General features: G+C 44.8%; 2 protein-coding genes across 2 annotated transcripts in view; both read left to right on the plus strand.

The window, feature by feature from the left end:
• Nucleotides 1-17,618, plus strand: part of cdh19 (cadherin 19, type 2) — a 122,637-nt gene that overhangs the window by 34,816 nt on the left and 70,203 nt on the right. The window lies entirely within an intron of this gene.
• On the plus strand, nt 6,273-11,403 carry dselb (dermatan sulfate epimerase like b). The gene has a single exon (XM_086066663.1). The coding sequence runs from the start codon at nt 6,988-6,990 to the stop codon at nt 10,591-10,593; it is 3,606 nt and encodes a 1,201-aa protein (XP_085922789.1). The 5' UTR covers nt 6,273-6,987; the 3' UTR covers nt 10,594-11,403.

Below are 17,618 nucleotides of genomic sequence, written 5' to 3' on the forward strand. Positions count from 1 at the left end.
CGCGGGCCGCCTTAAAGCTGCCGCTAATTGATGTCCATTAATCAAATCAGCGGCGAAGGACGAGCTTATCAGTCAGGAGGCGCGACCTCCACGCCGCCAGACGCCAAATGAATAAGAAACGAGCGGCAACGTGCTGGCTAAGCACGATGCGAAGTATGCTAATTGAGGCCGCACAACAAAGGCGGCTAATGGATGTTCAACACGATCCATGTGAGAAAGTCGCACTAATGAGCCTCACTCACTTTTTTTTTTGGAGGGGGGGGGGCATTGATGGGGATAATTATGCTGCAGGTGCTTCTTGTGATCCTTTTAGGATGGGTTAGGGGTTTAATTTGGATTCTAAGTTTCAAATTAGGGTCTTTAAAGAAACTTTAGCTCCCAAAGCCCACTTTATTTAGCAACATGAAATTTGGTAGGCGTGTCTATCCTGAGTCGACACATCTGATAAGACACAGGAAGTCGGCCATTTTGGTTTGAAGTTTCCATTTTAGATTTTGTTACAGGCATTTCGAGGTTAAAAAAAATCAGCCTCTAGAGCTGGTTTGACTTAACATGAATTTTGGTATGTGTGTCTATCCTGAGTAGACCCACAAAAAGGTCTCAAGGACCCATGTCTGAGAAGACGCAGGAAGTCGGCCATTTTGATTTAAAGTTAAGTTTCCCAAAAGACAATTGATAAGACAAGACTTCTGACCCTGAAATGGTTTCACTCAGTGACCCACCAAAAAAATATTCCCAAAAAGTCAGGCATTTTGGTTTGAAGTTTGATCTTAGTTTTTCTTTAACCCATTCACTGCCATTGACGACTATAGGCGTCAAAAATTCATTTGAACTATTTCTATTAGTTTAACATATTTTCCACTTTTGTTAACAAGAGTATGAAAACCTAGATTTTGTTTTATTGTACATTAATATATTGTACAATATTATATATTACATTTGTGATTAACCGTGAGTCTATTGAAGTCATGCGATTAATTACAATAAAAAATAAGAAAATATAAAAAATTAGGGGCGTCAGGCGATTACAATTTTTAATCGTAATCAATCGCATGACTTCACTAGTTGACTCACGATTAATCACACATTTTATATCTGTTCTAAATGTACACATTTTTTTTTCTAGGTTTTCATACTCCTGTTAACAAAAGTGGGGGGAAAATTTAAGTAAGCTAAATAGTTAATATGAATTTTTTATGTCTATAGCCGCCAATGGCAGCGAATGAGTTAAAGCCATTTCCAGGCAGGTATCATTCAAAGGCAAATGACTGCACCCCAAATTTTTGGGAGATGAAAATTCAGCCCGTAAAGCCATTTTTAATTGATTGCAATTTGGTAGGCGTGTCCATCACGAGTAGCCCCACGAAATAGTCTCAAGAAGCCAGGCCCGAAAACATACAGGAAGTTTGTGATTTTTGTTTGAAGCTGCCACTTTGGGGTTATTTTGGACATGTTGTTGTACGTCAATGACGATCTTGTCCCAGAGATTTTGACCAACTGACACTAAACGGATGAACACGTCTAAATTTCAAAGCATTTTGTTTTTTGTGATTGTGAGTGGGCACAGCATGGCAGCAAAACGGGATGACTCCCTATAAAACACAAAACTTGAATAAGTCCACTCTAGAATGTCGAAGCTTGACCAAACTTTTTTTGGTGTGTGAGATGAAGGCCCCCCCCAGCCCAATTAGAAGAGCGCTTTTGTCCCAGCAGGACTATTTAATGGCTGTTGAAGGACTGCGACGCTGGTACCGTCGCTCGCCATTAACGTGGCATGCAAAAAGAGGAGCTTGTCGTGAAGGCTCTGAACACGTTTGCTCATTCATGCAAAAGAACAATAACTCACAAGAGCAAAAGGAAATGTCCCAAATGGACCGAGCTTATGTTTGTCCCACGCGATCACACACAAAGTCTTCCGCAGGACAATGTTGTGTACTTTATCAATGCTCTGCCAATAAGAGACAAAAGACATCTCTGTCATTGCAAGAACTTGTCGTTTCATTGGAAGGAAAGGGGAAAGGAAATGCTAAGAATAAATACATACTGTAGTCTTCTGAGAATTTTTTTTTAATGATTAAAAATTATTTAATTGAATATTTTTAAGCCTTATTTATAAAAAAATAAAATAAAAATAAAGCTGTATATTTACCAGACAAGTTTTACATTTTCCAATCAAGAAGTATTTTTTTCATAGTTTTATTGATTTTGACTGATTTTGAAAAGGCCCACAGAATTTTGTGTTCGATTACTATAAAAACATGGAACCTACCAAAGGAAAATATTTGAGTCTCTTCTTTCATCGGGACAAAAAAAGTATAGTTGTATCTGTTTCCATTTTGCAGCAATTAGCATTAGAATATATATAAGTTTCATCATTATTCACAAATAGGGAAAAGAGCCTTTTTGCAACACGGCCCTGGTTGATCTCTTATACTCTGCTGCCACCTGTTGGCCGATTTTGTAATAACTACCATTGCTTTAAGTGTTCTCTTCAGTTCAGAGGCTGCATCAAAGTCTTCTGTATGCTCTAGCATAAAAAAAAACTTATAAATATGTGTTTGGGACCATGGCAATATTTAAAATATAAAGTTTTTATACATTTGTGGTAGCAAATGAGTTAAATAAAAACATTTCTTCTTCTAATAAATTCTACACGCTTTGCTACAATGTTGTCCTTGCAATACCGAAATGAGGCCAAACGAGTGAGTGTTTTTTTTCCATTTCCGTCATTAATTGCTGTTAATAACGTTTATCAGCTGTTACCGTAAGGACGTTCCCATGCGGCCAAAGTTTCTGCGAGAAACTTCGGAATTAATAAAAAAATCAGACATTGGGGGATTGACTTGAAGGCTCGTTCGGGTAGGCACTTCCACTTTCTGCCGAGGACAAGCTTGCGCGCTCATAATTCCATTTTTCATCAAAGTGTGTTTTAATCTGCGTGCGGCGCTCTCATCTTGCCCGGGAATCCACTCGCTCGTCCTTATCGTTTATTTGATTCCATGCCGCTTTCGCCTGAGCAAGTTGAAAACTTTTAACACAGATGGATACCAGAGAAAAGAAGAGCGCTTACGCTGCATAATTATTTCCTAATATTCTTAATCTAATTACGCGCATCTTAAACATGTCCGTGGAACTCGGTGCATCTCGAGTTTGGGAATAATTCTGCCTTTTGGGTAGTGGAGGTGAAAGTAAATCTGATTGTTCGCCTAAGAGCATAATTACCTTAGTCATGTTTAAAGGTTTTTGAAAGCAACTATATTTTTATTGATTTGGTAACATTGAGAAATAAAAGCTACTCTCTTTGTTTTGCTGTGAACTGCGGATGAACTTGTGCTTGTTTGTGGGTTTTAATGAAGCCCAAATAATCTCATGAATTTATGTAACGTGGCGTTGAGGGAATAAGACAGACTGCCAAAAGTCTGCGCTTCCCTTTTACTTTTTTATTATTTCCTGGAGAAACTGCCTTGAGTGACACTGGAAAGTTGTCTCAGGAGTCACGCAAGTTGACGGCAACTGAAAGAAAACATAATGTTTAATTGAATAACTTTTCCCAGCATCCATTTTGTTCATTGCTCTTGAACATTTGTTATCCTAATATTTGAGGAAACACAGCTAGAAATGACCAAAATAACCGTTAGTGTCTGATTTTTCGTTATTTGTTAGTCGTAAGTTGATTTGGCCATCAAAAGACAAGCTTGAAATTGTTCCACTACCGCAACACTAAACAAATCAGCTCAACGAATGGTGACGACATCATTGACGCAGCTAGAAACAACCAAAATCAGTCTACAGGCTGAACATTAGCTTAGCATGTCAGTTTCATTTTGATGATTTTGTTTATGTCTGTTAACGGCAAAGCCATGACCAAAATAACAAGTGAAATGCTAGCGCTAACTTGGCATTTTAGTTTCATTTTCATTATTTTATTGTTTGTCTGCTAACTGCAAAGCAAAAACAAGAACAAGAAAAAAAACAATGGCTATGCGACTAAAATGAAAATAAACTTGCTATTGGTGCCTCATTTCTTTTTTTTTTACACTTAATTTTTTAGCATGCAGTGGCTACATGACAAAAAAATAAACCCACGTGTTAACTCAGCTGTTAACACTTGGTTTTTAGACGTCAACGTCACCGCATAAGGAAATACTCTCGTTCTCCTCCATTATTGTTGTTTTTTTCGGACTGACGCGTTGAATGCAACGCGGTTTTCGCAGTTTTCTAGCCGAGGAAGCTTTTGAACCACTTTTTTCCCCGTGATTGTTCGTCTCCTCAAAATTCAAATGATCCTCCGGGATGCCAAATTTAGCTGTTTGAAATATTCATGCCGTGTTTCCCAGCTTGTCGAGTTTACCTCCGAGAGATGGTGCGGAGGGACGGGTGGGCGGTGAAAGGGGATTTGGGGGTGAGGACTTGCAGGTAATGTTTCCAACAGGCCCATGCTCGTTAATTTTTCATGTGCTAAGCTGAAGGCAGTCAATTTTCTCATGGAACAGACGTTTCTTCATTAACTTCTTTAGAGATGCTAAATGTGTGCCGGGGCTTGGCGGATTGTATGCAGCCCAGAAATTGATTGATTAATGGCTGACTGACTGATTGACAGTTGGGTGAGAAATAAGCAGCTTATTTTGTTCGTCTCTCAAAAAGGATGAGATGCAAATCTACCTCAACAAGCTGCTACATGTGATCAGATGATATTTAATGGAATGTCACTAATAATACTAGTGGATTGTCTTACTAGCATGCCGAAGCTGTCCTACTTTTCTATTTTAAGCTAGATATCCTTGACAATTAGCTTAATGCTAGATATCCTTGACAATTAGCTTAATGCTAGATATCCATGACAATTAGCTTAATGCTAGATATCTTTGGTTGCTGTCTTAGGGTCGGTTGAGTGGGGCAAAAGTGGCGCGAGCAGTAAAAAACGCATTACTAGTTAGATAGTCATTCCTCTAGTGCACTGAATTGTCTTACTAGTGAGGACAAAGAGAGCAATGTACTAGTACTGTCATGGACCTTAAGATGAATGTCAATGATACCAATAAATAATACCTTGAGAAATATATAGATACATGTTCAGATGGCTTTTCATGGCTCAGTTTTTGGCCCGAAAATGTGGGTTGAATTCCCAATTGTACATTCTGGAATGCGTTGAACCGAGGATTTACTGAAGCGGGTTTTGTTTGCTCATCACTAGCTCATATGATTGTTATGATTGACAGGCCGTACCCCCGAGCCTAAAAGATTTTGCAATGCTTTACCGGCAACGTTGGCCGCAGGGGGAGGCTGGAGACTCTTCAAGGGGTCAGGGGTGGGGGGGATGGGTTCTCTGCGAGCAAGCGGGTGAGGGGATGGCGGTGGTCTTTCAAGAATTTGTAGACCCCTTTCCACCCAGCGTGTCTTATTTTTTAATAAGGGCAACCACTGTCCGTGCAGGCTTCACAGAGGTTTTCGGGGGGCTTCAAACAGCAGCCGCCAATCGTGTCCCTGGAGCCCGTCAGCCTCTCTTCTCTCGTTAGCCCCATTGGTCGCCAGGCAACCGCCACCCGCCGTAAGTGCGCGAGCCCAGCGACCGCAGCAAACGCGCTGACATCCATCTGAGGGCTGAGGCTAATTGAGGCGCGCCGGGTGAACTCCGGCTCGTCTTTGGCGAGCCGCGACGACTTCAACCAGATTTGATGCCCGTCGACAGCCAGTTGAAAAGTCTACCCTGGAAAACTACTCCCATAACAGGATGCAGGGAACATATTTGTCATGGTGAAGCAGCATGGGGCTATTATCATAAGTTTTTTTGGGCCATTTTATTTCCAAGTAGCTTTACACAATTGTATGTTTTTTGTGGGAGAGCAGGCACAGAATGCATTTTCGTCCACTAATGAAGACGAAATGAAAATGTCCTTAATAAAAACTGGACTAAAATTTATGGACATTTTAGGTCATGAAAAAAAACAAGACGAAAAATATGATTTGTAAAATCTGGTCTCTGCTCATGTTCACGCCGTAAATGACCTACCCGTTGTGTTCTTGTAGATTGAAAATTTTATTTTTGTGTTTCTGTACAATAATATAATGCTAAGCGGCTTTCACACTACGCCACCAACTATATTTTACCACTACTTGTTTGATTCTCCGGCTATGCTCTGCATTTAATGCTCATGGCAGAGAGAGAAAGAGAGAGAGTTTGCTCTTGGAGCCACAGCGCCCTCTAGCGCCCACTCGGCGCATCATTTTTCAGCGGCTCCACTCGCCTGGAAAACAATCACAGTGTTGAACACCGAGAGGACGACGACGCAGATTACACACACACACACACACACGTACGCAGGGTCCAAGTGTGCGCGCGGGTACGTGTAAATTTTAGTACACGCCAGCACACGTCGACACAACAACTCCACTGCGTGCGTGGATCTTCTGGAATAGTCATCATCCGCTGCCGCCTCCTCCTCATCCTCCTCTGGGGAGGCTGATTTGCTGCATACAATGAGGAAAAAAATGCCCGTGAATACTTGAGGAGTGACGACAACTTTCCTCTCTTTTCGGACGCGAAGAGGAGGAGTTGGAACGCGGGCAGAGGGAGCGAGAGAGAAGGGGGGCTTCTGGTGCAGCCCCCGCAGCCTGGAGCTGCGCAGCCGGGGCTAAACGCGAGCGAGCGATGCCGCCCGCGGACGAGCGTCGCTGGCTGCTGTGGAGCTCCGCAGATGCTGCGGCTCGCTCGGGCTCCGAGCGGTGTCTTTGTGGACCGGACACCGACTGGGGCTGACGGCTGCTTGTGCAACGAGTGGAGTTTTTTTTTTTTTCTCTCTGTGTCTGAGGACTGACGGAAACATGCGAGGCAGGTTTGTTTGCATTCTAAAACATGTTTCTTCACTATCCTTGTGCAGACATGTGGAAAGTGCACTGAAGTTTTTCCCTCCTCGAGGACTTTTACTGGACTTCTCTATGGGATTACATTTTTATTAAAGGAAGTGCTTTTAAGCGTTGAACCCCAGCATGGCGCTTAAGTGGGCTTTCTTTCTACTCCCACTCTGGGCAGTAGGAGCAGCCTTCTCGGGGGTCCTTAACGCCACTGACAGAGACGTTTTTACGGACGACCTGCTGCAGGTCCAGCTGGCCGGGGACCGAGTGACTGAGCAGCAGGCGGCATTTTCCCACCCGGGTCTCTATTTCGACCCAGGGGACGTACAGCAAATGAGGCAAAGGTCCTCTGGCAGCCACAGCCACATATTTAAAGTCATCCGGGCAGCCACACTCACCATGCTGTCTAACGGTCCCTCGTACCTCCCGCCTGCCAAGCATGAGGAGTTTACAAGCAAGTGGAATGAGATTTATGGGAACAACCTACCACCCCTGGCGCTTTACTGCCTGCTGTGCCCCGAGGACTCGGCCGCCCTGCAGTTCCTCATCAAGTTCATGGACAGGATGGCTGAGTACCCAAACTGGAAGGTCACCAGCGCGCCCCACGACGAGGTCCCAATGGCGCACTCCCTCACTGGGTTCGCCACAGCCTACGACTTCATTTACGCCTACTTGGACGTACGGCGGAGAGACGTTTACCTCAAAAAGATCCGCTCGCAGACGGCGGCACTTTATGACTTCTCCAAGCACAGGGGCTGGGGCCGGCAGTACCTCCACAATCACCAGACCACCAACGTAGTGGCCCTGCTGATTGGGGCCATTGTGGTGGGGTCTCACGATGACCCGGAGTCTATGCTTTGGAAACAAGTGAGTGTGAACTACATGGAGAAAACCATGTTCCTGCTCAACCACGTAGTGGACGGCACGCTAGACGAGGGGGTGGCGTACGGGAGCTACACGGCCAAGTCCATCATGCAGTACGTCTTTTTGGCGCAGCGGCACTTCAGCATCGACAACACGCAGAACAACTGGCTGGGAGTGCATTTCTGGTTCTACTACGCCACCCTCCTGCCTGGCTTCCAGAGGTCGGTGGGCATCGCTGACTCCAACTACAACTGGTTCTACGGGCCGGAGAGCCAGCTGGTGTTCCTCGACGCCTTCGTTCTGAAGAACGGCACAGGGAACTGGCTGGCTCAGCAGATCCGCAAGCACCGACCCAAGGACGGCCCCATGGGGCAGTCGTCGGCGCAGCGCTGGGCCACGCTGCACACGGAGTACATCTGGTATGACGCGCGTCTGGTGTCGCAGCCTCCGCTCGGATTTGGCAAAGCCAACATGCACATTTTCTCCAACTGGGGCGTCGTGACCTACGGGGCCGGGTTGTCAAGCGGCCAGGGAAACACTTTTGTTTCCTTCAAGTCTGGCAAGCTGGGCGGCCGCGCCGTCTACGACATAGTCCACGAGAAACCGTACTCGTGGGTGAATGGTTGGAATAGTTTTAACCCGGGTCACGAGCACCCAGACCAGAATTCTTTTACCTTTGCTCCTAACGGGCAGGTGTTTGTGTCAGAAGCACTTTATGGGCCAAAGTTGAGCTACCTCAACAACGTGCTGGTGTTCAGCCCATCACCTACGAGTCAGTGTAACGCTCCGTGGGAGGGTCAACTCGGCGAGTGCGCCAAGTGGCTGCGTTGGAATGACGAGGGGGTCGGCGATACCAGCGGTGAGGTGATTGTGGCATCGTCACACGGAGACACCTTATTCACTAGCGGGGAAGCTGTGTCGGCGTACTCCGCCGCCATGAGGCTGCAGAGCGTATATAGAGCACTGGTCTTGCTCAATTCCCAAACGCTTCTGGTGCTAGATCATGTGGAGAAGGCGGCCGACTCGCCTGTGAGGTTCCTCAGCGCATTCTTCCACAACCTGGACATTGACTTTAAATATGTTCCGTTCAGGTTTATGGAGCGCTACAATGGTGCCATGATGGACGTGTGGGACGCGCACTATAAAATGTTTTGGTTTGACAGCAAGGGTCATAGTCCGGAAACCCGCATACAAGAGGCAGAACAGGCGGCCGAGTTTAAAAAGAGGTGGACTCAGTACGTTAATGTAACGTTCCCAATAACAGACACTGTTAGCAGGACAGCTTATGTTTTCCATGGGCCCTATGTCAAAGTGTCCAGCTGTAAGTTTATAGATAGCAGCAAAAATGGCGTGAGACTCTCATTGATGATTAATAACACAGAGACGATAGTGTCCATAGCAACAAATTACAAAGACATTGGTGCGAGGTCGGCATATTTAGGGTACGGCGGCCACTGCAAGGTGGAGGATCGATATCAAATCACTCGATTTGGCCTTGGGACGCAGGCGGTCCCCAAACAGATGAGCGGCGACAATCAACTCTTTGACTTTGCCTTCATACTCAACATGATGGCGGGTTTGATTCTCTGCACGGCCGCCGCTTTTCTCGCCATGATGAAGAAGTTTTACGACGTGTGCTTCAGGCTGCGGCGGCTAATCCGCTACGCCCTGCTTGCCGTCCTCTTCCTGTGGATAGCCGGCCTGCTCTTTGTGTCCAACAGCTGTGACCAGCTCCTCTGTGGGGTGAAGTGGAAAAGCGACGCTGACTTGCAAGCACGGCTTCACGAGCAGCGCCAGCTCCCCCTGCCCACCGTCCTCATCGCGACTCTGCCCGGCTCCGGGGCGGAAATCCTCAAGCACCTTTTCTACAACAGCTCGGACTTTGTTTACGTCAGGGTGCCCACCGAGCACTTGGACATCCCAGAGACAGAGTTTGAGTTAGATTCCCTGGTGGACGCCTGCGAGTGGTCCTGGTCGGAGGCCAAGCAGGGGCGCTTCAAGATGATCCAGGGTTGGCTCCACTCGCTGGTCTACAACACTAAGCTGCACCTGCAGAACATTCAACTGGCAGAGGACGACCGGGCCCAACTGCCCCCGCGTGGCAACTCGGATCAGGGCTCAAAGCGCTCCAGGCGGAGGGAGCCGGCGGTAGAGCTGAAGGGCAAACTGCGAGCCGGCATGGACAGAGATGTGGAGTACATCCGGGAGCTGAGACGCCACATGGCTGAGTACCCGAACAGCCGCGTTGTTCTGAACATGCGGAGCGGGAGCTGGGCGCTGAAGCTGCCTTTTATCCGGGAGGTTGTGGGGCCTTCCCTCAAAAGTCTCTACGTGGTGAGGGACCCCCGAGCGTGGATTTATCTCATGTTGTACAACAGCGAGCCCAGCCTGTACTCCCTGAAGAACATCCCTCAGCACCTTTCCTTGATATTCAAGGAGGACGCCGTCAAGGATGGCTGCCGGAGCGTAGCGCCAGAGTTCAACACTCTCAGGGGACTGCTGGCCCGCAAGGAGAGCGACCCGGTGTTGATACTGGCCCACCTGTGGCTCGCCCACACAGCCGCTGTGCTGCGGGTCAGCCAGAGCCTCCCAGAGGACTCCTACCTCCAAGTGCGCTTCGAGGACGTGGTCAACTCCCCGCAGGAGACGGCGGAGAGCGTCCACGCCTTCCTGGGGGTGCCACTGTCGCCCGCCGCCCTCAACCAGCTGGCGTTCACCACATCCACCAACTTGTACCACCTGCAGTACGAGGGCGACATCTCGCCGGCCAACATCGCCAGGTGGCGGCAGAAAATGCCGCGGCGGGACGTGAGGCTGGTGGAGGACATCTGCGGGGGGTTGATGAAGAGGCTGGGCTACGGCCGCTTGCCCGGCTAACTCTGCACTGCTGTCGTAATTGTTTGCACTGATTTGAAACTTGACATGCCGCACAGTTAGCAAGCAACGGGGGTTTACTTGCAAACGGGGGCATTTTATATGAAAATGGATGTGCTAGATCATTCACGCTTACCGAGGGAAAGTCGCATCGAGCATTATTGTTTCTGTGAGTCTTAGTAAGAAAGGACCAGTTCTGAGTCCTCACTCTGTGATGTCAGCATCTGTTTTTAAGCTGCTGAAGGGATGTACTGTTTGTCACGGGACGCGTATGATGAAACTATTTATTGACTCTTTTTGGTTGTTTTCTTTTGTCAAGGGTACGGGGTGCATTGTAGGAGATCCTCAGGTGTCAGAAAGGAAAAAACAGCAGGTCTCAGGGACGCATCTGTCATATTTGTGCAATTGGAATGAGACATCAGCCTCAAAGTCATCAGGTGTCAGGAAAAAGGTCATGGAATCGAAGAATTTGGATTATATCACCCACCATCGGAAAAAAAATAAACAAATTGGTTTGTGACCGATTTTGTACACAAGTTTGACTTGAAAACAACTTTTACGCCATAAATATCCAACTGATCAAACTAGTCCACTGAATGCCGTTAGTAATTCCGAAACGTCCTAGGTCGGGACCATCATAAACCGAGGACGGCCTAAAAGTGCCAATGTAAACCGTATGTGATTAGCCGAAATAGACGCCTACATAAGTCGTTCTTGAGACTTGTTGCTTTGTCACAGCTGACACCTGAAGATGCCCGAAAATTCCAAATGCTGCTTCCCTTTTTAAAAAAAAAACTAACAAAAAAACTGGTTAAATCGATGGGTGGATATTTTTTTTTGGGGGGGGGGGGGTATTTGAAGATGTCACAACTATTTGTGCACTTTTGACTATTTGGGGCACTACATACTCCTAAAGAGCGTTTGAAGTGTTTGCGAGTTCCAAAGAAGCGTCTCAGCCAAAGGGAGGGGGTGTGGATATGATTAGTATTCAAACTCCCCTTGGCATTTATTGAATTAGATCAGAGGAAAGTGTTTAATGGGGATCAGGAAAAAAACTAACGGAGAGAGTCGCTGTCAGCCGTGACACATTTCCAGTCAAAGCAATTTTCCAGAGCAGCCCCCTCCTCAGTCGCCGGCTCATATTAATCTGTAAAATGTCACAAATGAAACGTCGCGGAGGCAAACAATTTCCATTTTTCTGCCTCGGTCAATCAGACATCTAATGATGTGCTTTGGGGGGTGGAGTGGGGGTGGGGGGGGGGGGGTACATTGTGGTTGTGCACTCTTGGGGCGGGTGAGGCAAGGCTTGTCGTTTCAAAGATCATGTCAAGGAAAATAAAAAAAGAAATCATTAATGCAGTGTCTGTTTGGTTTGTTTAAACGTCAGTCTTCAAGTTTGTGTGTGTGTGTGTGTGTGTGTGTGTGTGTGTGTGTGTGTGTGTGTGTGTGTGTGTGTGTGTGTGTGTGTGTGTGTGTGTGTGTGTGTGTGTGTGGGTGTGGGTGTGGGTGTGGGTGTGGGTGTGGGTGTGGGTGTGGGTGTGTGTGTGTGTGTGTTTTTACAATGCACAAAATAGTTTAACATTTTATAAAGCACACCTGCTAATGAGAATGCAAAAGGTGCTTCTAGTTTTCAGTTGTCATGTTGGATGTAGATCAGAGATTCCCAATTCCACTTCACTGGTATAAAAAGTATTATTTTTTTACTACAATTAATGTTAACTACGCTAGTGATATATATAAGGATGTAAAAATAAAAAAAGTCAAATAAAACGAAGAAGAAGCAATTTACTAAAATTTAAATTCAAGTAATTGGAGCGGATGCGTTCATTTTCTCTCAATGAATTCAGGCAAAAGTTCCTTGGGTAACATTTGGGAACGTCCCTCCATGCTGCTGCTGTTTGAAAGCACCTCAGGCAAATATTTCACCTGATGAGATCAACTTGTTTCGACAAGTTGCACCAGTATAATTATTTTTAATCTCCTCATGTGGGAGCGCCCTCAAATGCCTCCCACAGTAGCTCTGAATGCTTTTCTGTAACCTCCACGTTCTCTGAAAAAAATGCTTCCTAGTGCCAATGATGGACTTTTTCACATTTGGCATCAATTCTGCCTGCCAATCGCAGGGCGCATACAGACAAACAAAAAGTCGCGTTTACGCCTAAAAACATTTTCCAGTTTCCACTGATGCCAACAAGGTGGGAGGAAGCTTTTTGGCCGCACAGGCAAGCTCATGCAAATCAACAGAGGAGGACCAAAGCCGAGATTCAAACCCAGAATATCTCTGCTGTGAAGCAGACATGCTTACCGCTTGACCTCTGTGCTACCTCTTTTTTTCTTTACTTATATATACAAGACGTCCTGGTCATTTTGATTCACATTTGCATTGCCAAATATATAGAAAAAAAGAACATGTCATCTCCAGAAAGTTAGGCCAGAGCTGAGATTTGAACCGAGAACTGCTCGACTGTGAGGCATTTGTGCAAACCACTACGCCAGCATACCACCTCTAGTTGTGCACCATTATTAGGAATCTAAAAATAATCTTTAAAAAAATACCTGAAAGCAATCGGTTTAATGGCGTGTTTTTACTCAGCTGGGGGCACCGGATGACATCATCCGTTGATAAATCCGGTAATATCTTTAGAATCAAAAAAGCACCAATAAAAAAACACAATCAGCATAACCCGCAAGAATTTTGGCTCAGTTTGGAGCAAATGAGGACATTTTAAAAGCACCATCCAGCAAAAAAAAAAAGACAAAAAAAACAACAACTTCCTCCTTGTGGGATGCCAATTTTTGACAGGTTCCATTTTAGACAGAGTTGGCCGCATTTCGAAATAAACTTGCAATGCCAGGCTCAGCGAAAAAGCTGCAAGCCGTGAAAATGAATGAAGATGAAGACATTCACGAGTCACACCAAACAGATTTATACCTTTGATTATGTTGGCTATGATCTGGAAGGAATTTAATCAATCGGCGCTGCATGTTTTTTTGGATGAGTCGGTGATTAAAATCAACTCATTTGCATGTTTGGAAGTCGCTGCAGGTAGATTCTTTTACCGTACTTAGGTCAGCGGTTCTTAACATTGTTGGAGGTACTGAACCCCATCAGTTTGCTATGATTCGTATTGCACATATCCGTCGGAGGGTTCAATGCATGGGGAAAGTGGTGGGGTTCAGTGCCACTGCTCTAGTAGTGTTCGTGGTCTCCCTCTAGTGGTCCGCAAAAGAATTACTGAATCGAATGTTTAAACTGTGCCTAACATTAGCCACTTTGTTGTTTTGACGGCCAGGCTACCAGGGGTCGGAATTCCCCATTGGTTTGAATGGGCCGGCATTTAATTGTTCTCCCTGTCAAAATACGTCTACGTTTAATTTGTAAAAAAAACATAATAATACATATATATATATTTTAAATGCTACACTGTTGTTAGCTAGTGAATGGCAAAATATAATCTACCAGTACTGGACATACTGTAGTCAATTCCACATAATGATATTGTTCAAAAGATAACACTATGCTGTTGTTAGCAAAGTGCTAACATCATACTGCTAATGCGAGGCCCAGTTATTTCGGTGGTGCTAGCAAATTGAACTAACAAGTTAAGCTAGGCTTAACTTAAGGCTTGTTGTGTTTTTTAGCGGTTAGCACATCTGCCAAACTATTGTTCAGTTCGATGTTCAGAGCTGTGGCCTTCCTAACAGTTGCTCTCCCTGTCGCTAATATCGATAGATGAACAAAGAAACATGACTTGTATTGAATAAATAATGCAGTTTGGACCATTTAAGTGCAACGTCGTAAATAGAGAGCAAGCAACAAATTTAATTAAATTGTGAGAGGTTAGGAAAAAAGAAAAAGAAAAGATCAGGCCGCATGTTATTCCCAGGGCGTAAGATTGAATCCAGCTGTGGCCTGGCCTGCCGAGCAGCGGTTGCGGCCCCCGCTTTTGCACCCCCCCCACACACACACACACACATGACACGACACATCCCATCCTTAAGGCCGAGCTGCGTCGCGCAATCTCAAAAATGTTACAAGTGATGGCGAAAAACGTCCGCCGCCGCCGCCGCCGCTCGCCACCTGGACGCGTGCGATGTTTGTGGCTTTCAGCGGGCTCGCCGCGCTTAGCGTAATTACAAGCGGGACCGATCCATGGCTAATGAGTGGAACTTGAGGAGGACAAAGCGCTTATCTAGCATTGGTCACAGTGCAGGATTACAACTCGACAACAACAGCTTCCAGACAAGAATTTCATGCACCAAAAGGATACTTGACAATTTATTGAGTCAATGCTAACTAAATTGGTCCACTTTGCAAAAATGTGAGTATAAAACCTTCATGGTTATACACACAAACAAACAAAAAAAAAAGAAGAAGATATATATTCATTCTAGTGGTGGCTTTTCTTATCAAAATGACCTCTCCCGTAAGGGCGGTCGGTTCCAGACAGCAATTTCACTTTTGAAAGGAGACATCTTGACAATGACGATTTTTCTACTTTTTTTTCCTCCTTTTTCTTTCTTTTTTTTGTTGCTGTGTGCGGCCAGATGGCGCGAGGCTCTCGGCTCATATGCTTCTACTACTTCGGGATCACTACTCACGGCCCGCTTGGCAAAATATATAAATAACTTACTGCTGAGATGATATGGGGGAGGGGGGCGGAGTTCGCGGGGGAGGCCAAGTCGCCAGCGAGGGCAACATTTCAGATGGGATTACTGCTGGTTCACGGCGACAGGTGTAAAAGGCACAGCCGGTTTTCATCTGGATTTCGGTGGATTTTGAACAAAAAACACGCTGGGAAGAATAGAAAACAAACTTGTCCATATGTCCGTAATGTAGCATTTTGCATATATATGCAATTTTAAAGTTATTAAAGTTTTTTATTAAATTAGTTTATTTATTTATTTTTATCATCTTTGTTTTAATGTCTAATGTACATTTTTTTGAAAATTATATATGTGTATTAAAAATTATTATTTTTATTTTTTATTTTTGTCATATTTGCAAGTATGTACTGTATAGTATAACTATTTATTTCCCAAGGTTGTAAGTATTTTATATGTAATACAGAGCAGTGCTTTAATAGCTAAACTTGTTTTGAACCAATTTCCTCATTTTGCATTTGACCAACTTCCTGTTGCTGCTTGCCAGGTGGGTGTGGCTTAAACCAGATTTTTACCCCAACGGCTTCTGGAGCACCTATGGTTGACCCTTGACAATTCTGCCTAGCAACAAGCAGCCATCCAAACTTGGGCCTTTCACAAAAGTTGTCTTCAGGTGTGAATTGAACACCTGCACACCCGCCGCGGTCACTTTTGACGGGTCTTTGTGTCACGAGCGACGGCGTTACCTTAACGACAGCGGCGAGCGGTGACAAATGGGACGGCCCCTCCGGCGGGGCTGCCTCATTAAATGTCCGCACAAGAGCGACTGGGCTGCAGGGGTGATGCATTATTGATGAGACGGCGTGATTAATTGAAAATATCCTCCTCCGCAGATGCAGCAGGAGTGTTCGTGTGCGCGTGACGTTTAAGTGGCTTGGCTTTTGCGGCGAACAACTTAATCGTTTCCCTTCATTGTTATTCCGCGCACATGAACGCGGCCTGATTGACTGCGTGTGCAATCCCATTGTGAATATTATTCTTAGAAGGGCAGCTCGGCTGAGACGGACTCCAGGCAATCGACACAAAGCCGGCCGCTGTTAAACAAAGACCCGAAGTTAAGACAAAGTAAAAGTGGAAAAGTTTTATTTGTCCAGCTCGGCACCAACGATGCGTTCGGGTGCTCCTGTGGACTCTGTAAATTCAGCTTTTTACCTGGATAGTGAACTCACAGATGGATAAACATCAGCGCAAGCCTCATTAATGATGCATGGATGGATAGAGGGATGATACGATAAACATTTTTAATCAGACTAATGACATTTTAGAATTTTGATTAATCAGGATTAATCGCTTAATTTTTTTATCAAGATTTTTTTGTCCACCAAGTTTAAAGAGCACTTGTTGTGTATTTAATTTCCGAGGACGTCTTCAAAAAATTTGTATCCACTGCACACACTCATCCTCCTCTTTTTCGAATCGGTTAATTACTTGTATAATTTAAAATGGGAAAAAAAATGACCCTAGTAATTTGACATGAACACATTTTCTGAATGTCATACGCAAACATTTATTAAATGCTTTACTTTATTGCATGCAGTTATGTTTATTGCTCAAACACAACCTGTGCTACCTTTAACGTAACCATCCGCTGTCAACATTTATATTATATGTTAATACATGATTAAAGTGATGATTTTTTGTGATTCATTAGTTAACGCTTTAACTTTGACAGCACTGGTTTCAACACAAAAAAATCCGTCCGCTATCATGGAGGACACCAGAAATCGACTTTATAATATATTTACTGTTTACAGGCCGAAAGTCTGAGGATTTGGAGGATTTCTAATCAAATGGCTATCTAAATGATTAATCGGTTATTAGAAATAATTAGCGGTTACCTTGACAATTGATTAGTCTTCGATTAATGGATTGATGGAGCGATAATAATAATTGTAAAGTGTTTGAAATTGTATTTTCTATAAACAATATTTACTTAATTTTTGTGCAAGCGCAAGTCAATGCCCTGTGGCATTATGGGAGAAAAAAAAGTTAGCCTCCTTTTTTTCCGCAGTTGGAACGCGACCTTGCTGAGTCCAAACTGTTGGCAGTTCCGCACTTCCGTATTGAACCGATAAATGATTGAATGGATGAAGCGATTGATTCATAGATGGATGCTTTGAAACATGGAAATTGGACAGCTTTCCAGATACCAATCAAATGGTGATGTCTTGAAATTGACATTTGAACCCTTACGCTTGTGCTAATTTGTTTTTAGCCTCGTAGAATCCGCCAAACAAAAAAAAAAAAACTTCATGAGCGCGGCTGGCTGCGAAAGGCACAATAATAAACATGCCGAAAGTTCAAAGTACGAAGCGTCGACGTTCTCTGGAGTGACGGCGTAATGAGTCCCCTGAGCTCAGCGT

The sequence above is a fragment of the Leptonotus elevatus genome, chromosome 21 (genome assembly GCF_054856555.1).
Source record: "Leptonotus elevatus isolate MCC_2025b chromosome 21, RoL_Lele_1.0, whole genome shotgun sequence".
Lineage (NCBI taxonomy): Eukaryota > Metazoa > Chordata > Actinopteri > Syngnathiformes > Syngnathidae > Leptonotus > Leptonotus elevatus.